This window comes from Patella vulgata, chromosome 3 (assembly GCF_932274485.2).
Source record: "Patella vulgata chromosome 3, xgPatVulg1.2, whole genome shotgun sequence".
Classification (NCBI taxonomy): Eukaryota; Metazoa; Mollusca; class Gastropoda; family Patellidae; genus Patella; species Patella vulgata.
The window spans coordinates 48,264,027-48,289,035 of NC_065881.2; the positions used below are offsets into that span (position 1 = coordinate 48,264,027).

A 25,009-nucleotide genomic window follows, 5' to 3' on the forward strand; every position below is an offset into this window, starting at 1 on the left:
CATGTGATCATTTTGGGGCGGGACTTATATCGATTCGACACCGCTTTGTTTAGACAACAAAGTAAAAATAACCCACGCACGTGTGTTTTATGTAAACACGGCATGTCGCTGACACTCGCGTAAAAGTGATATATAATATGTGCTATGGGTAATATTGCAATAAACTCTTTACCATTGTAAACTGTCTTTAGAGTTTCAATCTGTTTATTTTTCAAAACAAGGTTAGATACTCCTAAATTTGTTTTCGCAAACAAAACCGCCTCTGTGAAATTATGTTTCATGGGCGCCGCCATATTGAATAATTAGAGGACTATTTTGTGATTCGGCTTTGATTAGTTTGACATCTTTCATACACACAGCGGCTAAATAAACATATTTAATTTCATTCAATATGACAATAGAAGAGAAATAAATACTTTTAAAATTTTCTAAAAGCATACTCAGTGTTTTCGCCTAAAATCGTCGATGTAGGAATTTAAATGTCGGTTAATAATTAGGGCCTATTCTCAGCCGGAGCTAGCTGTAGATAGGCAGCCTAAGTTTGGGATGGTAAATTTACAGACTTTAATTCATGGGTTTTTTTTATTTTCAACTTTTCAGTTCTAATATAAACAGCTATACCATGATTTTGTTCTTTTCAGTGACGGCATCATTTCTGAACAATGTAAATCCAGGTATATCGTATATATCATTAGTTTCCTTTTTTAATCTAGTTTCTGATAAAATGATTATAGAGGCCTTTTGTAAGCTACTGTTACATTTAACTATTCTATGTATTTCTGAAGGGACCGAACATTATAGTACATGATTACATATATTGTTCGTTCGTTTCAAACGAGGTTCAAAAGCCACGAATCTCATTTTCTTTCTGCACGCAATAAGGATTTCATTTCTTCCTAATTCACTTCTGTACTAATTTTAATTTTTTTTCCCACACAGATTTGCAATATTCAAGTCTTCTAATGTCTTTACTCTGCTAAGCCCAACATAATGAACATGTGTCATTTTCCGACCATCAAAATCTACAACCACTTCATCTAAAGTGTTGCCTTGGGATCATTGCAGTTTTAGCGACAGATGTTCGTAAGGGAATTTGAGTCCTCATCAGTTCCTCAGATTTAAATTTACCAATTTTTATTTGACAGGAAAAAGGTATGAAGTCATTCGGATGATTAACTTTAGCTGCTTGAGTGTCCACAAGATTTTTTAAAGTGATCAAGGGCCATATCAGAAATTGTTGAAAATCAAAAGGCTTCATCATCTGATGACCTTACACACTGTGTATAAATTTAAAGTCAGTTGGATATTTACTTTAGCCTCTAGACCATCTACAAGATTTTTCAAAGTGATCAAGGGCCATAACTCTGGCTGAAAATCAATAGGATTCATTGTCTTATGACCTTAAACACAGTGTACAAATTGTGCACTCCGGACTGACGACAATATACAACCTCAAATCAATGTGGCCATTTAAAAATTGGTTTCGACCAGTACCTCGAATGTATGAGTTTAACCCATTTTGGGGTATATTCTAGGATCACCAGGGCCACACCCAGGGAATGAACCCTGGCAGACACCGATTTGTGTACATCCAAGGTTAGTATGTAGATGGCTACATGGTTAGATATTGGTCTAGGTTCGACCCACTGGGCTCTTGGTCTAATATAAACCTATATTTCAAGTTTCGTCAAAATCGGATAAAAATTGTGAACTGTAGAGTGATACAAAATGTGGGCGTATAAAAATACTACAATATGAGATTATGAAGAATTCTTTTTATTGAAAAAAGGTTAGAATATGCTTAATGCTAATACATGCATCATTGAAGATTGTGAGCTTATAAGTGGATACACTTTTTTGTAAAAAAAAAAGATGCAGAATATCACAGAGTAAAAATAAATGTTTACACATCAGACTACAAGTTAACACAATAAAACGAGAAAAAAAAACCAAAAAAAAAACCATGTCAAAAACTACAAATAAATAGAAGAGGTGTATAAATTGTAAGTTGGGTACTTAAACATTGGGATCCACAACATGTACATGTACTAAATATTGGCTATCTGTCATCTTGTCATATAAATAAAATTGGTGGTTAATACATGGGATTTAAGGACACGAATGATACTGGATATTATCTAACTACTAACCATGGTGTATAAATAAATATTAATACATATTTTTATGACTTTCTGTATAATGGTCCATACATACTTAAACAGGTATATCAATATGACTATATAATATCTATATGGTATACACAATCTGTCAAATAGTGTCAATATAGTACATCACAATATTCTCATATTTATTTCTTTTATTGTAGATCTTTAAAATATGATTGTACACATTAAAATGTATATCAGGACTGCAGAGTCGAAATGTTGTATCCCAGTTTAGCTAATTGGTCTGGAGAGTTACAATTAAAATAAACTGTGGTTAAGAATCATGATTTTGTACCAAAATGTTGTCAAATGTTGTGTTTCTAGCCTAAAATCATATTTCAGTAACAATTAACAAGATATACACCATTATAAAGCTTCAATGCAAACAGCAAAAGAATTACATGACATAAATCTGAGAAAGACTATGCATACTGTCTGAGAATATTAACACAACAGAAGATCTATATACATATATCATAATCATTTCTTCAACCATCTTCACTCTTATCAATATAGAATTAATAATATTTCAATTACGTGTTAAATGCACTAATATAAATTCTTATTACAAACAATGTGCTTTTAATTTGTACTGGTATATGTCGTACATACTGTTTAGGATTCTTAATAATATTGAAAACTCGATTTTGAAAAGAAAATGTAAAATTGAACTTGAACATATTATGGGCCTGTGTAAAGTACACAGGATAGGTTTCCAGGCAACGAAACATACGCCCACAGCAGCTAAATTGTCCGAGCGGTCGACAAGGGTTGCCGCATATTTATTCTTTTGTAGGTAATTGGATCATACAGATCAGATTATATTTTTTGTTGTTTGAAGGTTCACAAGGTTCTACAAACTGGAATAAGGGCCTTAACTCTGGAAGTAATGCACAGAAAATTTTGAAACTTGACAGGCTTTTTCATTTTACTAATTTAAATAATGCATATAAATTTCATACAGATCGTATGATAACTTTCATCAATTGAGGATTAACAAGGTTGAACAAAGTGAAACAAGGGCCATAACTCTAGAAGTAATTATTGTTAATTGCTCAAATTCGAAAGGCTTTGTGGTTTTCACTGATCTAAATGATGTATATAAATAACTTTTGGCGTTAGAGCGTTCACAATGTTCAACAAAGTGAAACAAGAGCCATAACTCTAAACTAAATAACTGAAAATTACTGAAATTTAATAGGATTCTTCTTTTTACTAATTTAAATGACACATATAAATTTCATACAGATCAGCAGATAACTTTAAATGTTAGAGCGTTCACAAAGTGCAACAAAGTGAAACAAGGGCTTTAACTCTAGTAGTAATAAACTGAAATTGCTGAAATTCAATAGGATTCTTCCTTTTACAAATTTAAATGACGCATATAAATTTCATACAGATCGGCAGATAACTTTAGATGTTAGAGCGTTCACAATGTGCAACAAAGTGAAACAAGGGCCATAACTCTAAAAGTATTTAAGGGAAATTGCTTCTTCGTTTCACTAATTTAAATAGTGCATATAAATTTCACAAAGATCGGATGATAACCTTTGGTGTTTGAGCGTTCACAAGCTCAATAAAGTGAAATAAGGACCATAACTCTAGATATAATAAACGGAAATAATGCACATAAATTTCACAAAGATCGAATGATAACCTTTGGCATTTGAGCGTTCACAAGGTTTAATAAAGTGAAACAAGGACCATAACTCTAGACATAAGGAACGGAAATTGCTGAAATTCAATAGGCTTGATGGTTTCAATAATTTAAATAATGCATATCACTTTCACAAAGATTGGATGATAACTTTTGGTGTAAGAGCGTTCACAAGGTTCAACAAAGTGAAACAAGGGCCCTAACTCTAGACGTAATAAACGGAAATTATTGAAATTAAATAGGCTTCTTTATCTCACTAATGTATATCAATTTTAAAACAATCGGATAATAAATTTTGGTGTTAGAGCATTCACACGAAATTGTGGACGATGGACGGACGGACCGACCGACAGACGGACTGGGGCGACGGCAATATACGTCATACGTCTACATTTCCACATGGGCGTATAAAAACACAAAGTACAAATGCAAAATCTACTACCATATGAACTAAAATTTATTAACTCCATTTTAATTCTATGAGATTTTTGTTCATGTAAGATCACCCTTACATCTTGTTTTACTCAATCCAAATAAACAATGACAGATGGCAAATGAACAATGATGACTAAGAAGATGACCGTGAAAATTTTAATTTTTTAAACCACTTTTTTTTTATCTTTTATAGTGTAACTAATAACTATTAGCAGCCTCTTTGTCATCAATAAGAGAAACCTTAAGAAAGAACAGGCCAAGACATCAGTTACGGTTCATTGAGTTTTTAGTCAATGGTTAATACAAAAACCTTTTATTTTGATGAAATATTTGGAAGGATGTTTAACTCACAACTCATTGATATAACATTTTGTTAAATCTGAATATAACAAAAATATAAATGTATCATATTGCACAGAAACTATAGACAAACATTGATACAGTCATTACAATGAATCATACAATACATATATCATACCAGTAAAATGTGTAGTTGTGACCAAGAAATACAAATAACACCGAACTCTGTGTATGTCAAATTTAAGCATTTGATTTTGAAATTAACTTATTTTGATGGCCAATGCATCTAACAAAGAAACTTAACAGGAAAAAGTCAATAGATAAAAAAATGAACAGAATCTTGGATTTGTTAACAATGTATTCTGTTAAGATATAAAGTGTTACATACATATAGCTTAAAATGGTATTATTAACCATGATAAATTTTTCAAGGTAAAAAAAATGTTACCTGATTTTATAAAGATTAGCCCATACTAATGTGTTTATCATGGATTTTTCTGACTTTCCATAATAAATCACATAAACAGTTGGTCACTATGTAATTAAAGAAACAGCTTTTAATTCTTAAACATTACTTTGGCACACTGATTGCAAAAATGCTCTAGGTCTCAAGTCTTGTCTATGTTAAATTTAAATTCTCTGGCAGCGATATTGGTGAAAGAACATTTTGATTAATTTCCAACTCCTTACTCCTTTTTCTCCAAAAGCTGGCCTTAACTATCATTAAGCAAAGCATCATTACAAACACAGAAGATCAACTAAGCATTTTCACCGCATATATTATGACACTACAAAACAATCTAGATGTATAAAATGTAATAATCATAAGTTTCTTCATTCCTCTATTATTTTTATCCAACATCATTCCTTGCGGGCTTGCACATAATAGTAATACATACATTATTGGTGTAAAAATACAAACTACATGTATAAATTTTATACACACATTGTTGATACCTTAATTATTAAACTATTTATAACATAAATGTCATAAAGCATAAAAATCTTGTTTCATTAAAAATATAAATACAACACTCAGTAGATTTGGCCTATGCCTTGAAACAAGACCTAGAAATCTATTCAACATTATACCTTTTTTTTTTACATAATTTTCCCAGGCATTATTATCTCCCCTTGTTCAATTTAACACAGCGATGGAATTGTTGACACTTTTCGCATGGTTTAAATAAGAATTACTACATCCCACAAAAGTTATGTTTACTGACTAAAATGATGCCTTAAAATTATAAAAGTTTTTTGGCACCCTAACAATATACAAATTTTGGTAACAACACCAACAATCTGATGTTTTGAAGTCAGAATCGACAAAAAAGATGCAAGGAGGTAACTGAAAACAGGACTAAAGTGATCCAATGATCACTTGGTTTAGATTGCACATTATACCAACAAGTATGCAAAAATGAAATAAAAATCTGAAGAAGTTGATAACAGCTTCTATTAATATTAGTCTACAAATTAAACAGCTGACTATCATATATACATGTGATTCCAATATATTATTCATCATTCACACATTTAAATGACAATCTTGTGAAATCTATTCTTTAAAAAACATAAACATAAATACCATGACAACAACCATCTAAATATTCTAGCACCATTATGATATTAATATTTAAAAATACTCTTACTTTTTTAAAAAGTCTGAGATATTTTTCATGAAGAAATGAGAGTAATTACAGAACTATATACAGGTATAATAACAAACAGTTCATTTACAACACATTGATTCTTTACTTAAAACATTAATCGTGAAGTAGATCACTTTAAATATTCAGAAACACACCATTTTTGAATCATAAACGTAAACAAAGAAATCTTGATAGGTAAACAACATAAATTAACTAGGTAAACGTCTGATACTTTCAGCTAATCCAACAGCACTAGATTTCAGCAGGAATTTTAATCGATAATATTCATCTAGCGTTACACCACTTGAGATACCAGACACATTTTTAGCGAATCGCACTAATCCATGTGCTCGTTCCATTTCTAACCAAATACTTAGCTCTTGTTCGATACTGTTTTCACCTTCCTCCTTATTAATTAAATCCATTTTATTTGGTCCCCATAACAAATACTCAACAACGGAACGAACTTGAGCTAAACAGTCAACTCTGCGTGGTTCTAACATCAAACGCATATTTTCAATAGTAGCCAGAGTTTCATTGTCTTCTTCAAATTCTAAATAATCAGCTGTCACATCTTTAAATAAATGATCAATAAATGAGCACATAGCTTCCCCTTGATGTGCATCATGTGACCTTTGGTGTGGTAAAAATGCAATAACCTTTCCTCTAAGGTCGGCACGAGACAATAAAAACACATCGCGGAAATCACGTTCGGTTACTGTGTAACCTTGATCTAGACAATGAGACATAGCGCTTAATAATTGTAGAGCTAGTGTTAATACGATATGCATTAATGCATCCAAATTATGAGACAGGGTCTCTTTTAATAGTGCAATATGGCTGTCTAGAGTTTCTATGATCTCAAAGCTTCCCACAGCTACAAAACATTTAGCAAGATTTGTATCATAGATGGAATTTTGGGCAACTTGACTGGTTTTGATAAATTCTTCAGATAAGCTGGTGAAGGGAATGGTGTCAGCGAAAACTGCAACAGGTTTTAATAAACTCGGATGACTATTGGTACTCATCTCTGTAGCTGGTCGGGAATGCAACAACTGTAACAATAGAACACACAAAACATGTTAAATTTATATAACTCACATCTGCATATAATCAAGTTAAAACATTCATAAAATAATTGTATACATAATTACTAGCAGATCTAACTACAATAAGAGGCTAATCTCAAATCTTGTTAATTAAACAAGAATTTGACTTATTCAAAAGATTCTATGTATATTTAACACCCCATTATTTGGAGCAATCCTCTCAGTATAACACTTACAACTGATATATATTTCTACTACCAGTGGGTTGCATCCTCTATTTAAGCCCTGAATAATTTTATATGACTGAGCTCTCATTTCATAAAAGGTCAAGTGCAGTTAGTCCATATACAAAGTCATTGGAAGGATTCTTAATGAGAGTAATAAGCCATGTCACATATTCATCCCTGATAAGAATTGAACATTTATAATAATAGTCAACAAGCCAACAGTGAGGCTGATGTCCCCCGCCGAAATCCCAAAATAAATAGATGACACATATCAATTAATCGCACATTTATTTTTTTCAATAGTATCGAGCAATCAAACTATACACTAAGTTCCATCACTCTCTATCAGATAGAATCAAGATTATCTTGTCCCAAAGTATCGACCAAAGAAATTGCTTAGCTCTGCTTAGCTTTAGCTTGAAATGTTAATCATTGAACTCAGTCAAGACATTCACCTAATGAACATCTACATCAAATTTAAACATTCTATCTCAATTAAAAGCAGAGTTGTTATGTTCCAAAGTCTTGACCAATCAAATTGCTTATCGCTCCTTAGCCTAAGCAGAAAATTCACACCATCGAACTTAGTCAAGGTAATGATATAATAAATCTATCTTAAGAGTTTCATCGCTCTCACTTCATTATAACCAAAGTTATCGTGCCCTAAAGCATCAACCAATCAGATTGCTTATCTCTGCTTACCATAAGCAAACAATGTTCATCATCGAACTCCATCAAGGCATTCACCTAATGAACGCCTACACCAAGTTTGAACATTCTACCTCAATTAGAAGGAGAGTTATTATTGTGTTCCAAAGTCTTGACCAATCAAATTGCTTATCGCTCTGCTTACCCTCAGCAGATAATGTTCATTATCGAATTTAGTCAAGATATTGATGTAATAAAACCATACACCAAGTGTCTTCACTCTCACTTAATTAGAACTAAAGTTATCGTGTCCCAAAGCATCAACCAATCAAATTGCTTATCTCTGCTTACCCTAAGCAGAAAATGCCCATCTTCGAACTCCATCAAGGCATTGACCTAATAAACACCTACACCAAGTTTGAACATTCTAGCTCAATTAGAAGGAGAGTTATTGTGTTCCACAATCTCGGCCAATAAAATTGCTTATCGCTCTGCTTACCCTGAGCAGAAAATGTTCATTATCAAACTTAGTCAAGGTATTGATGTAATGAAACTATACACCAAGTTTCATCACTCTCACTTAAATAGATTATAGAACTAAAGTTATTGTGTCCCAAAGCATCAACCAATCAAATTGCTTATCTCTGCTTACCCTAAGCAGAAAATGCTCATCTTCAACTCCATCAAGGCACTGACCTAATAAACACCTACACCAAGTTAGAACATTCTAGCTCAATTAGAAAGAGTTATTGTGTCCCAAAAAGTGTGACGGACAGACAGACGGACGGACAGACAGACGAACTCATTTTAATAGTCCCCTGCTTTCTTCGAAAGACCGGGGACAATTAAAGGCAGTATGGCTCTATGTTTTTTTAACCTTGAAATTATTCGTGATTTATATTCAATTTTTAATCAATTATGTTCGGTGAAATACTTGAACAGTTCAAATTTAAGGGCAGTCGTTTATGCCTGCTAAGTGCATTCTACAACTTTTTCTTTTTATTATTATTTGTCATTTGTGAATCAGCCTTTACGGATATGTTTTTATTTGTTCATTACAAAATGGCACTCAAAACCTTAGAACACAGGACTCGTGTACTGATTATAAAATGTCAATTGTGTCTTAAATATTGGATATTAGGATCCCATGTTTTCATGGCTAGATAACAACATCAATATTGATTAAAATTGACCAATATTGAATTATAATTTGTGTTTTTAATTTAGAATAGAATGGAAAATATTGAATTAGAGATTTAGCTCCCTTAACTAGATATTGCTTTAAATCAATTAATTCTATAAACCTTTAGATGTATTCCAATTGTGAGAATATACATGCAAGTTTCTTTATCAATTTGTAATAATTTATTTACAAGTTGAGTTTTTAAGTCACGGTAATAGAGATTAAAAGCACCTACCATAAGTTGACAAGGGGCACTGGTGGCTTTATATTTAGCATTATATACTATACATCTTTCGGATGAATGTAGAGGTTGTCCATAAACATCAAAATCTTGCCACTTCAACATTTGGGGGCTTAATAATGTCAGTTTTTCAGCGGAGAGTATTCCTTCGGTCTGTGCATACACATCTTGTAAAGCCTTTAAATTTATACCTGTCACTTTATTATAAACTTCCCTCAGACGCTCTTCACCTAAAGTAACAGATGTATTGGGTCTATTCATAGAAACATACTGGTCTGATCCCATAGTGTCTGGTCTTTTGGGTCGACGCCTGGGCACAGGGCGTGGCCGTGACAGAGTGCTACATGTTGATTGGGTGTCAGATTCTGATGATAATGTTTCTTTAGATTGAGATCGTGTTGTTGCATCATTGACAGTCAATGTATCTGTTTCAGTGACATGCGTCACTTGTGATGAAGCTTGAGAAATAGTGGATTCATCGTCGTCTTCTTCTAATTTATAATACCCATTAATTTCTTCATAAATAGGTTGGGATGCTAACAGAATACGTCTCTCTTCATCACTTTTAGGAGATTCATCATGTTTTGTAGGTGCTGGGTCTGGTTCAACATGTTCAATAACTGTTAAAGGATTAGAACTGGAGCTAAGAGAACCAATGGTGCTCATAGTCATAGCATTGTTACCTAACATGCTACTCGACATTTTCTTGTTCGATTTGGTTTTGGAAGCTCGGGGGAGTGTAGAACTAGAACAGAAGCTGGAGGACATGCAAGCACTGTTTAAATTGGGTATATTTTGATGATCTATCATACTTGTTGTCATCAAGTTAAAACTGACTGTACTCGTATGTAATGTATTAACTGATGTTTGACTAAGGGTAAGCGTATTTGATGACGCAGCAGTACTGATAGGATTTGGGGAAGCCACTGGTTCGAGGTATCCCTCGACAGGAATTGTTTTTACTGGTTTCTTATCTTTGTCATCTTTAACAGGATCGTACCAGTGAGGACGTCCACCAAATTTGGGCAAAATGGACTCGTAAAGGTTTTCCAATGAGCCTAGAGGAGAGATGATTGGAAGATCTTCAAAACTACATGAGTTGTCGGCACCGGCTTCCGATTCCAGAGATATACCTAAAATATACAAATTTATTGTAATTAATCTTTTTATGTGGCTATCTATTAAAATCAATGATCATTACATATGATTTTTCATTACACAAGTAAGTTAAAAGATAAATGGAATGGGGTTTAATGTCCTACTGTTCTGCTCCAACTGGACTAATGAAGACGGGCTACAGTGTGCTATGGGGAAATTTTGCCCGGACATTGGCGCTACAGCCTACTCTTACATGTATATCGAATTCCAACAGCCAAGGGATCTTTTACGTGCATGCCAATTTGTACACAGGACCTTGGTTTTGTGTCCCATTCGAATGATTAGGCCTCCGTCCTGCACCACTGTCAAGGGGAAACCACGAAATTAAAAGACTGGGTATCAGGGAACAAAATATACACCCATAGCAGCTAATATATAAGTTGTTTGAACAGTCAAAACAGGCTGTCAAACTCAGATAATTAGAATGATCATTTTGCATGACATTTCCAGAAATGAAAACGGTAGTTGTCAGGGCATCCACAAGACTTTTCGAAGTGTTTGAGGTCAATAATGAATAACTACATGTATGCAAATAATTATCAGAAACTATTGAAAATAGCCTTATTCTTGTCAGTATAAATACTGAGTAAAACTTTATCAATCAGATGATAACTTTAGTTTCTAGAATGTCCACATAGAAATATAGCCTATAGACCAACTAACGGTGATTATAACATGTATCTTAATTACATTTACTAACTATGGATTTCATAGTGATATCACCAGTTTTTAAACAATTTTCAAATACATTATGTGTAATGTGAGAATATATTGTTAATCAAAAACTACGAAACTTTGGCTTATTAACCATCTTATCATGTAATTGATGTTCTAGAGGTAAAAAACACAGCACAATGTGTACAAATTAATTATGTTAGCATTTATTATATAACAATACCAGACCTGTATAATCAACTATAATGTAATTATAATATCGGCTGTTTAATATGTATATTTATACAATGTATGGTTATAATATAAATATATGAGTTAAATGTCATAAGTGTTTTATAATCCACTCCAATATCTGACCTTTTTACAATAAACATGTACTAGTAAGGCAAGTGGAATATGTTTACAATAGCTTTGTTTAATATTTATTATAGGTCAATCATTCTTACTACATGTAAGTGTGAATATCAATATAAAGGATATCCTTTTAAATTAATTGATTAAAATACAGTAACAAAAAGCCAACCATACTAAATTCAAGATCATGTTCAAAATATTCTGGTACATGTATTTGGTTGTGGGTTTTAGAGGAATTTAACACTTCAATATCATTATTGAGGATTTGCCATACTGTATTCATCTAATTGAAACTTTTCACAATAATAAATTTATTGTATTTTTAATGAATTTGACATAATACATACTAGCATACATGTAACTATTAATTAATTAAGCAAGATTATTATTACAGAGCGTAAACTACTGTTGTGTAAGGGAAATTAAGCCTCCATCCAGTGATTGTCTTATAAGTGTAACATAATGGCAGCTACGTTAAAATGTGCAAAAAGATTGTCAAAGATGTTTTCCCGCCGATGATTATATATGAAAAAATCTATATTTACCTGTAGTAAAAGCTGGTTCATCGCCCAATGATATAGTATTACGTCGGTTCTCTAATATTCTATTATTTGCTATGTCTGTTACCATCTGTAAAATTAATATATGGTAAATGTCAAAATAAGAAGTGTTGTGACATTAATAATGATCATGGAAATGTACAAATGTGCACATGCATCCAAGATAAAGCTACAAAGTGTAAACCTTCACATCATTATTGCAACACAATTTTACATTGCTTGGAAAATCCATACAATGTACATGTACAAATAAACATACATGCATTTTATGTTAGTTTATTATCTACATAATCTAGTTATATATATATATACAAGAGAATTTTACTGATCTGAGAAGTATGAAGAAGATGGATCACTGCATGCAGTATGCTCTTCTATAAAAATATTAAATATTTTCATCATTACTATTATTTATAAACATGTACATGTCGCTTACTGTTGTTTAAGATGTTTGACATACCCATGTTTCAATAATTATTTGTTCAAAATAAAACAAAATTCAGTGGTTTTCAGAAAGCTGATATTGACCTAAATTCTTTAATTTAATCAGTACATGTACATAAAAACACAACACAATTTATATGCATTGTGCTCAATTGCTAAAGGATTATCATCAGTACATGTGAACAAATAAAGTTGACGATTACTATCTAAAGAGTTATGTAGAGGCTTAAATAATTAATGAAGACCTAATACATCATATTTACCAAAGGTGTACGGTATACCTAAGTCGGAGATTGGCTCTTTTTATATTATTAAATCAATATTCATTTCTACCTCATTATTCAGTATTCATTAGGTTCATGTCACCTTTCGTCAACATGAACTTTGCCATTAACATTTGAATATGTATAATACTGGTTTTCTCATAATGTACAGGATATCTTGGAGCAGAAGTCAGATCTAAGACAGAATTTGCCATAGTGATAGACAGTTGCAAGTGTAATCACTCAGCCTACTGTTTCAAACTAGTGAAAAGAGACTTTTCCCTTTAGCAACTGCTTACTGTTAGTTAAAAGTCAATCAGCCAACAGCACAATTTTCAACCAAATCTGGATAGTAAAACTCACCTTGTTATTAAGGTAAACAAAAGAAAAATAAAAAAAACTCACCACCGGTCCAGAAATATCTGCTACATTTATTTTCTTTCCTTTGTTTTTTCGTTCCATGCGTGGTAATGTTGAGTCATTGATGGATTTGGCCCTTTTCACAGATGGAGGTTGAGGTGCCCGTGTTTTTGGTTTACTTAATTTTCCAAGGAAGGTTTTTCTTGATTGTTTATCAGCTGTTGGTAATTCTATCTTTTCTACTGGAAATGTTTCTTCATTAACTTCAGGGATATCAGTAGTTGTTGGAGAGGATGGTTCTGATTCTGTTTCTTCTTCAACTGGTGATGCACAAATTTTAGGTGGGGAAGGAGGTGGTCCCATTTTATCAACAGTGATAGACCTACGAGCCTCTACAATTGTATTCATATCCACTGGTCGACTTAAGCGCCTTTCTAACTCCTTAGCAAAATTAGGATTATTAGCATTCGAACTTCTATTAGGATTAGGAATTGAGGTTCTTTTAGGCGGGGGAATGGGTGGCGCTGTTCTTTTTGGACTTTTGGCACGTCGTCTGACAACCACATCATCACCAGATTTGACAACTGGTTTAGCTGATACTTCAGGTTTGGGAGCTGCCACTGGTTTCACTGGTTCAGGTTTTTGAGCTTCTTCACTGACTTGATCCAAAGAGGATTTATGCTGTACTGGAGACGAAAATGGTACACGATCTCGCTTTAATTTTGGACTAGAGGAACTTTTAGTTTTAGGTGTAGCTGGAGGACTAGCTGTACCACTGTTTTGTTTATTATGATCAGGTAGATTGTCTGTACCAGGACTAGAGCTAGGAGGTAGAACCCGGAACTTTGGCTGAGGTGAAAATTTAGAGCTTCTCTTCAGTGAAGGTGATGATTTAAAGTCTTCCGATGTCGTTTCACTTTCAGTAATGGACGATGATGACGTTTCGGCTCTCAGATCAGCTTTCATCAGTGTTATGTCTGGATTTGATGTTTCAATAGCTTCAGGGGATTCCTTACCTCTTCGTAAAATATTTCTAAAGAAAGAGGTGATGCCACGCTTAGACTTTCCATTTTCTGTCTTTGACAAGGTTCTAGTATTTTCACCATTATCATTGAAAAGATGTTCTTCTATACTAGATGTAGAATCATTCCTGGATTTAGAAATGGGTGAATCTGGTGGGGGAGTAGCTAATATAGCTTTATTTAAAGGAACCATTTTAAAAATTGGCTCTTGTTCATTTTTATTGGCCAATTTTTTGGTGGGTGAAACCTGAGGTTCAGGTGGAGGTGAACTGGGAGGTCGAGGAGCAGGTCTTTTACCTTTTGGTTTCTGCAGGTCCAGATTAGCAGCAACAGATGCCATCCTGGCCTCGAAAGCAGCTGATTTCTTGGCTTTATCTTTTCTTGACATTGATCCACGCAAATCTTTAAAATCATCTCCTTCACTATAATGAGATAAGACATCATTTAACATATCAACCACTTCCATTCCAGCAGCATCAAAACTCTCATTTTGGGGAACATTTTCTGAAACAGTTTTCTTTAACTTCGGGTTGGGTGGAGGTTTTTTCCCACTTTTATCCTCAGAGAAAGACTTAGTCATAATGTTTGGTTTTTCTTTTTTGGGTGTTTCTGTTAATGTGTCACCATCGCCTGTTCCATACAAACACTCTGTTATATCATCCATTGTATATGATTCGTCCTTATCTTTAGAGTCTGGTTTAATTTCTGAAAAACTGTAATTCCTAGTTATCACACTAACTATTTTATAAGGAACAGCTATTTCATCGATAGTGGACGTTTTTTTCACATTGGAATCTGAGTTGGATGATCGATCACTCTCAGATGAAAAAGAAGAGTTACTTGATGGAGTTAACGATTTAACTTTATCAACCCCACTCAACAGAGTTTTATAGTGTTCCGATCCCGATGATTCACTATCAGCATTATCAACACTGTCTGCTATTCTAAGGAACTCAATGTCCGAGGACATTTTACATGATGAAGAAACAAAAAAATTGTCTATTGGCACTTTATTAGTATTTATATTCTTTCTACGAACAGGAAAAGTACCATAATTTACAGAATCAGAAGAAATGGCATCGCAGTCTCTGAGATTAGGAAAACGAGCTGGATCACACAAAGACAGAAGTTCTACACGTATGTCTTCAAATTCCTTACAAGTTGACTTAGATTTTCTTTTGTCTAAGTCAGAACGAAGGTTGCTAATTTCGGCATTCCATAATGTATTTTCTAAAGCTAACATAGCAAACTCCTTTTCCTCTTTATTGAAACTAAAGTCAATGGCTGTATCTGAATCAGATAATTGAACGTCATCATCATCATCATCATAAAGATTGTCCAAACCTCCATCAAATCCTATCACACTTGACGCTTCAGCAAATAAAACTTTATAGGTTCTCACATTTTTCAGTTTTTTGGTACTTGAATTGGACAAAGCACTTTTTAGATTTCTCTTTCTTGGTGGTGAATTATCAAGTATATTTACATTACTTGACTGATGTTCCAGATTATTACCGTTTTCAATGTCTGTCAGTGCTAGCTTATCATCTGAGCTTCCATTTTGTCCAGGTCTGAATATCACAGATGTGCGTTTGGTAGGTTTGGGTGATGATTTAGCTGTACAGGAAAGATCAATTGATGAAGAATGTTCTCCTTTGGGTCTTTGACAATTAGCACATAACTCTTTCCTCCAGGCATTTTGCGTAAACTCTGGGCAAACTGACATTCCTGCGTCAAGTGATGGTGTGATTTTGTCTTCATTGCATCATCTGAAAAGAGATTAGAATAAAACAGTATTAACACAATGAATATGTTTGTCATTATTAAAATTTGTATAAAAGAATGACAAAAATAACTAAATAAATAATCCTGTACAATGTTAGCTTATAACATTACCTCTGTTTATACTATCACTGACAATTGTTTGAAGTTTATTTTATCTCTGTATAATGTACAATGTATAAAGAATATTAAACAATAGTAAAAACAGGTCTACTGTGTTTTACATGTACCTGTCTGTACAAATCTGTATAAATTGATTCAGTCTATATTAAACCTTCTCATAAAGATTCTTACGAACATGTACAAATATCTATTCTTATTTTAGGTTTGTTAAAGTTATATAAAACATTCTGGAAAACTTAAGTCAAGATCTGTTGAACTTATAAAGAAAGGTCATCTTAAGATTACAGAAATAAAGTAAGGTAATAGAAAAACCCTGATTTAATCCCCAGTATAAGGCTAATAAATTTTTGATTATTTGTGGTGTCATGGTTGAATTGATCATAGATTACATTGTGTTAGGGTTATGATTTAAAGCATATGATCAGGCGTTCATTTTATGCTAGATTTAGGTTTAGTGTGTTAATACCAGAATCAATATCTACCTGATTTGAAAACTAAAGCCACCTTTTCTACAGTGGATGTACTAAGTGAAAATGTACATTTAAAGAAAATCTTAAATCTTTTCATTAAATTCCAATGTCAAAAGCACTGTGTAAATTGAAATTGTCATTATTGCAACAATGACATAAATCCACACTATATTGGCTTTAATCAATATTAAGGTGCTCGGAAAAAAAGTGGTAATCTCCTCAAGTTACAATCTGTCTTGTTGATGGTAAAGGTACAGTGTAACTTATAAATTAATCCCAGGCATATTGGAAACATACACATTAAAAATAAAAGGCATGTCATTATGAAATCCTAGTGCACAAATAGTCAAACATCTCAAAACAACAAAATTCGGCAGTGTCTCTTTTTAATGGGTTAGGTATTTGGCCGCAATAAATTTTTGGTGCAAAAAAATTTACTGTAAATATTTGGTGAATTACTGAAAATTGTGAAGTAGATAAAATATTTTCAACATTCAATACCAGTACTGTAATTTCACAATTTTAATAAACATTAATCTGACAATGTTGAATTTTCCTAATCTTAACTTAAGTCACACTCCTTTCTTAATCTGTTATAATTTAATCAGAAATACCTGCATGTACATGTACTTCATATAAAACCAAATGAAACTAAACCAAGATGGAAATGTCGATTTAACTCTCATTTCCATAAAATCAATAAATGTGCAGACATGAATGAAGCTTGTTATAGAGAATATCACCACATCTCACTGACATTATCCAGGAGACCAAGTCATAGCAAACATATATTATAACAATAATAATCAAAGTCTATACTATTATTACTACTAAATTCTTCAATAAACCAGTATCATAAAACCCTACTTACAACACTATAAAACTAAAATGCTTTAAAATAGCTTTAATCTTACATAGCTGAACCACTTATAGCTCAGTGCTTCCAAGTTACTTAATGTAGAACAAATAAATTCTTTCTAAGTGTCTACTATAAGTGTAAGAACGATATGTGTATCTGCTATCTACAGAAACCTAAAGCAAGACAAAATTTAAGCTCAAAATACATCTTCCAATATTTCAAGTATGGGATGAATAATTTACATTTAATGAAAAAAGTTGTTTATTTCAAAACATACATGTACTGATATCTCATAGGTCTACATAATTATATGAATGAAAACATATGTTACATCATTTGACAACATGTGTTAATGTATTAAATTAACAACCATGAAATATATGTACATGTATTATATATTGTGTCTAATTAATTACTTATCTGCATGTTAATTAATGAATGCTAATTAAGCATGCCATGTTTCAATAGATTCTTTAATTAAAAGATTGTGAGCATAATTAATATTTTTGTTGTGAGAATATATTATGAACAGTTTATACTCTGTAGACATTAAATGATCAAATATCTTAGCTGAGTTATTGTTAAACCAGTGGTTGCCATGCAAGATACGCCGAAATTTTGCAAGAGATGGACAGAGAACAAGATAATAAAAAGAAGCGATTTTTTGTACAATCAAGGGCCATAATTCAGGAAGTTATGATCCAATATGCGTGAATATTGAAAGGAACCAAGATCTTTGGGTTATAAAAACGTATTTCAAGTTTCATCAAAATCAAATCAAAATTGTGTCCACAACCTTGATATACCATATATTTACAATAATTGCGTACAAAGGGCAACCATTTTGTCTGGCAGTTTTGGTCCGATTTGTACTTCTCATGTCTCGTTATGTGTCTGACAACAAATTTCCTAAATTTGAAAAGATTGCTTATGTTGGGTTTAAATTTACAAAAATACTTAATTTCTGACATGAAGAAAAAAAAAAACATTTCAATGTCAGACTTGCTTTACTACTGCCTGTAACATTTAATTTTAACAGTTTGAATACCAGTAGTTAGTACATCTACACTCTTTTTGTATATGAAGGATGGCCATACAAGTAGTTATGAGTAATTCTATCCATCAGCTAGCTGGTCAAAATAATACCCTCCCCCCCACCTGGATCCTCATTGGATTAAGAATGTACATGGTGCAATGCCTGTAGACATGTTGTAAGTCAAACACACACTACATGATTATAGTCCACTGTTTTCTTTTTCAACCAAGACACTACACACACAATTACTTTGATATAAAATGGAACCATGTTTAACCTCAATGACATACCCTTGATACATTGTTTTTTGTTAGCATACACTGATTTTCTCCCGCAAAACATGGCTTTTTGCCTCAAAGAGAAATTGCTTGGATATATGTGGGTTAGAGTTCAATTGAAATTGTGTATTGGTAGTGGTACCAATTATTCATGCACATTCTATGTTCAATTATACAGTTACCACACATAAATCAATATTATTACATGTACCTAAAGCCAGTTATATCAATGGGTTCAAGAGTTTCATTACTGTATATGGACACACCATGAATAATAACACCCGGTCCAGTATCTGAAATTTTACATAATTACATCCATATAATTTGTTTTAACTAAACAATCAAAAACAAATATTTAGATCAAAAAATCTGTTTTATTAAATACATTTTTATTTTGCCAAATGAAAGAAGTTAATATAAGTCTATGGAATGCAATCATAATGTCCTCTTGTTTTATCAAATCAAATTAATTATCATATAGCAATAATGTAATCATGCCTAACATATCAATCAATGTTAATAACAAATCAGTCTATAGATTTGATCACAGTGCACTATGTATAGAACAATGATTTTTAGAATAAATGAACATTTCTACTGAATATAAATGACAATTAACTATTTCTACTCCAACAAACCACCCAGCCATATTTCTCTTCTTAACAAACAACATTAAACACCAATCAATATTATTAGTCCTTCAACTTCACTGGCTTCACTTCCAGTTCCATTCACATAAAATATAAAGACATTTTCAACCCAGAAAAACTCCATGATTGTGTAGAAGAAATGTAGAAGAAATAAACGAAGGATTACACCTTGGATCTCAATATCATATGATCTAAGATTATACATACTAATACCATTAGTTCTTATCTCAATATGCCAATATTATGATTTTCTCCTAATAAAATAATGCAGTCATATTGATATTCCCTTACTCTTCAGTTTTCTTATTTCAAATCATGTGGTTACAATATGTTTCTGCCATCCAACTGGGATCATAGTTTACATCTTAACGTAACTTGATCAAAATAAAAACAAAATAGTTAGTGCTTGCAAGGTGTAATCTATATTCTGTACTTTAACATCGAGAACCGTACATTAACAGATAGGTTATGAATGAGCACTACTTGCAGTTTTTTGAATTTATACATCTTCCCCAAAAGTTTAAAAGATTAGATTCCAACTGAAAATATATTCATATCCCAACGGTATAAATATACTTGACAAGAATAATAATCAATTATGAATCTAATTTACATTTGTACTTAAAAAACATTTTACAAAAAATATCCTTCATGTGTTATTTTTTACTTGGATGAAATAGATTTTTAATTAAGGCAAGAAAGTGATCCAAGAGACTTTTCGGGACTCAAATTGACACAGGAATTTGACCATAAAAAAGCAACAGTCTGAACAATTTACCTTATAAAAACATGAAGTCATGTCACCAAAAGAATATATAAACAACCCTTAATCCAACAATATTAAACGTTAAATTCTTTGCTAAAATACACATCATTTTTGTGCAAGAATCAATATTTACATCATCATTCTTTGTTTACTAAAGCCTTACAATGCACCCTGTTCTGAATTAAAAGTTAGATTTGTTTAAGATCTTTTTCCCTTGCCCAGTATCTTAAAATTTCTACACGTGTAAAGATAGGTTGCCAGGCAACGAAACATAGGTAATTAGGGGCCTTTACAAGATAGTTCCATACTGATCAGATTATAATTGTTGTCGTTTGATGGTTCACAAGGTTCTACAAACTGAAACAAGGGCCTCAACTCTGGAAATAGTCTACAGAAATTGTTGAAATTTGACAGGCTTTTTCGTTTTACTAATTTAAATAATGCATATCAATTTCATACAGATCGGATGATCACGTTTGCCATTCAAAAGTTCACAAGCTTCACAAAGTAAAACAAGGGCCATATTGACGGAAATTGCTGAAATTCAATAGACCTCTGTTTCACAAATTTAATTGATGCATATAAATTTCATACATATCGGATAATAACTTTCATCAATCGAGCATTAACAAGGTTGAACAAAGTGAAACAAGGGCCATAACTGTAGAAGTATTATTGTAAATTGCTGAAATTCAACAGGCTTCGTGGTTTGACTAATTTAAATAATGCATATAAATTTCAAAAAGAGCGTTCACAAGGTACAATAAAGTGAAAAGAGCTATAATTCTAGACGTAATAAATGGAAATTGCTGAAATTCAATAGGATTGTTCTTTTACTAACTTAAATGGCACATATAAATTTCATACAGATCGGCAGATAACTTTAAGAGGTTAGAGTATTCACAAGTACAACAAGGGCCATAACTCTAGAAGTAAGAAACGGAAATTGATGAAACTTAATAGGATTCCTCTCTTTACTAATTTAAATGACGCATGTAAATTTCATACTGATCAGCAGATAATTTTTGATGTTAGAGTGATCACAAGGTGCAACAAAGTGAAACAAGGGCCATAACTCTTAAAGTAATTGACGGAAATTGCTGAAATGCAATAGGCTTCTTCGTTTCACTAATTTAAATCATGCATATAAATTTCACAAAGATCGGATGATAACAACTTTTAGCGTAATACATGTAGCATTCACAGGGTTCAACAAAGTGAAAGAAGGGCCATAACTCCAGAAGAAATAAACAAAAATTATTGAAATTAAATAGGATTCTTCATCTCACTAATGTAAACAACATATATCAATTTCAAAACAATCCAAGAACTTCTGTATATATGTACATATGTACAAGAACAGCCAGTTATTTCTCTAAATCATGCATAATGCTTTAATACTTGCTCTGAAACTCTAGCTGCAGTGATGTTGACAACTGGGCACCTTGCAAAGCTTTTATTAACATTTAAGGAATGAATTATTCACCAGTATATTTATATATATGGCCAATACCATTTTAGCCTTTGGCACCTCTGATAAGAAGCTTGGTGTGTGGGCATGTGACTCACTGGGTACCACACTACCAACTGTACAAGAGGGTGTAGGCCCACTAAAAATCAAAGAGCCATGCCAACTTCATTTGCAGTGTTGAGTAACTATTAAAAAATCCCCCTTCTCTTAACAGCATACGCCAGGCAATAAAAACATGCGCCCATGCAGCTAAATCATCCGAGAAGTCAAGGGTTATCACATTTTTATTCTTTTGTAGGTAATGGGAGCATTTACAAGACACTGATATCAATCTACATGTAATACAGATCAGACGACAACTTTTATCATCTGAGCGTTCACAAGGTTCAACAAAGTAAAACAAGGGCCATATCTTTAGAAGTTATTTACAGAAATTGTTGAAATTCTAAAGGCTTCTTTGTTTTACTAATTTAAATAATGCATATGAATGTAATACAGATCGGATGATAACTCTAGACAGAAATAATTAACGAAAATTGCTGAAATTCAATAGGTTTCTTGGTTTTACTAATTTAAATAAACCATACTGTATGTAAATTTAATACAGATTGGATGATAACTTTTGTCGTTAGTTATCTTTAGAAGTTATTTACAGAAATTGTTGAAATTCTAAAGGCTTCTTTGTTTTACTAATTTAAATAATGCATATGAATGTAATACAGATCGGATGATAACTCTAGACAGAAATAATTAACGAAAATTGCTGAAATTCAATAGGTTTCTTGGTTTTACTAATTTAAATAAACCATACTGTATGTAAATTTAATACAGATTGGATGATAACTTTTGTCGTTAGTTATCTTTAGAAGTTATTTACAGAAATTGTTGAAATTCTAAAGGCTTCTTTGTTTTACTAATTTAAATAATGCATATGAATGTAATACAGATCGGATGATAACTCTAGACAGAAATAATTAACGAAAATTGCTGAAATTCAATAGGTTTCTTGGTTTTACTAATTTAAATAAACCATACTGTATGTAAATTTAATACAGATTGGATGATAACTTTTGTCGTTAGTTATAAAAGGAAATTGTTGAAATTAAATAGGCTTCTTCGATAATTCCAATAATGCACATCCATGATAAATTTTGTCAAAGTGAAACAACAGCCATTACTCTTGAAGTTATTAACAGAAATAGCTGAAATTCAATAGACTTCTTCATTTTACTAATTTAAATAATGCATGTGAATATAACACAGATCTGAAGATAATTTGTCATTAGAGCATTCACAAGGCTCAACAAAGTGAAACAAAGCCATAACCCTAGAAGTTAAATACAGAAATTGCTGAAGTTCAATAGTCTTCTATTGTTGAAATTAAATAGGCTTCTGCATCTTACACATGTTCACAACATATATAAATTTCAAAAAGATCTGATAATAAGTGTAGTGTGTAAAGTGTTCAGACAGGGCAATATACATTGTACCACCACATTATCATTAATGTATCTATCAATCAGACTGGTCTTGACCACTTGATATACATACATGTACATTGTATGGCAATGAAGCTTACTTGACTCTGCTAGCTTAGAATAACTATAAGAAGTTAGCCTTGGGTAACAAAAACAAAACAAATACACTTACTGATGCCATGCCAAGAATTCTAAAACTAATTTTAAACCAAGTAAATATCAGTGACATTCTTCATAAAAATGTAATTTTTCAACGATTTATCAAACATTGACCTAAAAAAATGATCAAATATTTTGAACTCACTTTTTCAACAGCTCTTTAGTTCTTCGCATCAAATCACAATTTCAAATTATTTCCCAGAAACAATTTTGCTACATGTATATCAAGTATCATTTGTTTCCTGTTCAACAGTGAAATTAAATCAAGAAACCCGTTTTCAAAAATGTCTTTGTTCCATTCCAAGAGCCATAACCAGTGTTGACATTTCAGAAAGCTGATGAGTCAATGCTTTTTTACTAGTTTGCCAACATGTGTTTAGAAATTCACTTTAACTTGAATAAAATTCCACAGACTGTAGAAGACAATTGCTGACATGAATAAAATTGGAATTTTCTGCAGCTGGTGTCTCGAGGGAACAGTGATCTTGACATGTGTAGTAATGTGGTGACGTAATGTAAAATCAATCTATAACTAATGATGAGTACTGGGGTCACAGGCTCAACAACCACAGTGACATTCTTTTCTTAACTCCATTACCAATTTAATAGAGTGATAGCAGACGTTAAATAAGACCAATGTTCTGACTACAAAACCAAATATGTACAATAGCATACATGTGGAATAAAAGGTAAATAAGAATTGTTTGCTCTATTAGACCAATAAATATAGACACTGGTCTATGACCTATGTATGCCTGATTTTAAAAGATTATTGGAACAGATAAGTAGACAAAGTCATTCTTCTATTTTTCATTATTTCATTACAGGTACCACTAACAAAAAATAAATGTGCACACTTCCTAAACTTGATTAGATTGTCATTTCCCCCAAGGCTATACCCATTTTCTGTCCTGTAGAAACGTTTTCACAAACTAAACCATTTTCTTTAAATTTTCTGTATATCATGTCCACAGAAATTTAACAAACGTTGCTATGTTTTGTCTTAGTATTTTTAACGAGTGTGCAAGAATGCAGGCATTTTAAAAGAATACTTCATTTAATATAAGAAGGAAGTAAACAAATATATATACCGTACTTTGTTAAAACATACCAAAAACTACCTTAAACGACAGATAAAGTATTGATTTTAAACACATTCTTTAAGAAAACAAATTGTGTAGTGAGGTGACCACCACAAGAACATACTATCTTGTATACATTAGACACAAATATTGATTACTCTTTACTCAACAGTTCACACTACATAAGTCAGAGAAAACCTTACCATCTTTTCTTTGGATCTCTATCATCAGTACAGAATAATAAAGCTTTACTAAAACTACTAATGTTTGGCCTTCTAAACCCCAACCATCTTTCTAGATCTACTTGTCAATCGGATTCCTGAAAGCTCTACGGGTCTAAGCTTATGCTTAAAGAAACCATAACAGATATATTTTAGTTAATACAATTGATTAATTTTGTGTGGAAGACTTTTTGACAGATTTATCCTAGTTCAGCACAATTATGTCACTTTTTGTAGTAAT

General features: G+C 32.2%; 1 protein-coding gene across 1 annotated transcript in view; it reads right to left on the reverse strand.

Annotated features, from left to right (window-relative positions):
• Window positions 1-1,755: 1,755 nt before the first annotated feature.
• Window positions 1,756-25,009, reverse strand: part of LOC126814616 (uncharacterized) — a 30,587-nt gene continuing 7,333 nt past the window's right edge. The window contains exons 2-5 of the mRNA XM_050539881.2: window positions 13,417-16,162; window positions 12,290-12,374; window positions 9,552-10,690; window positions 1,756-7,264 (exon numbers count right to left, since the gene is read on the reverse strand). Of these exons, the coding sequence (XP_050395838.2) occupies window positions 6,419-7,264; window positions 9,552-10,690; window positions 12,290-12,374; window positions 13,417-16,119 (4,773 nt within the window). The 5' untranslated portion in view covers window positions 16,120-16,162 and the 3' untranslated portion in view covers window positions 1,756-6,418. The remainder of the gene's footprint in view (window positions 7,265-9,551; window positions 10,691-12,289; window positions 12,375-13,416; window positions 16,163-25,009) is intronic.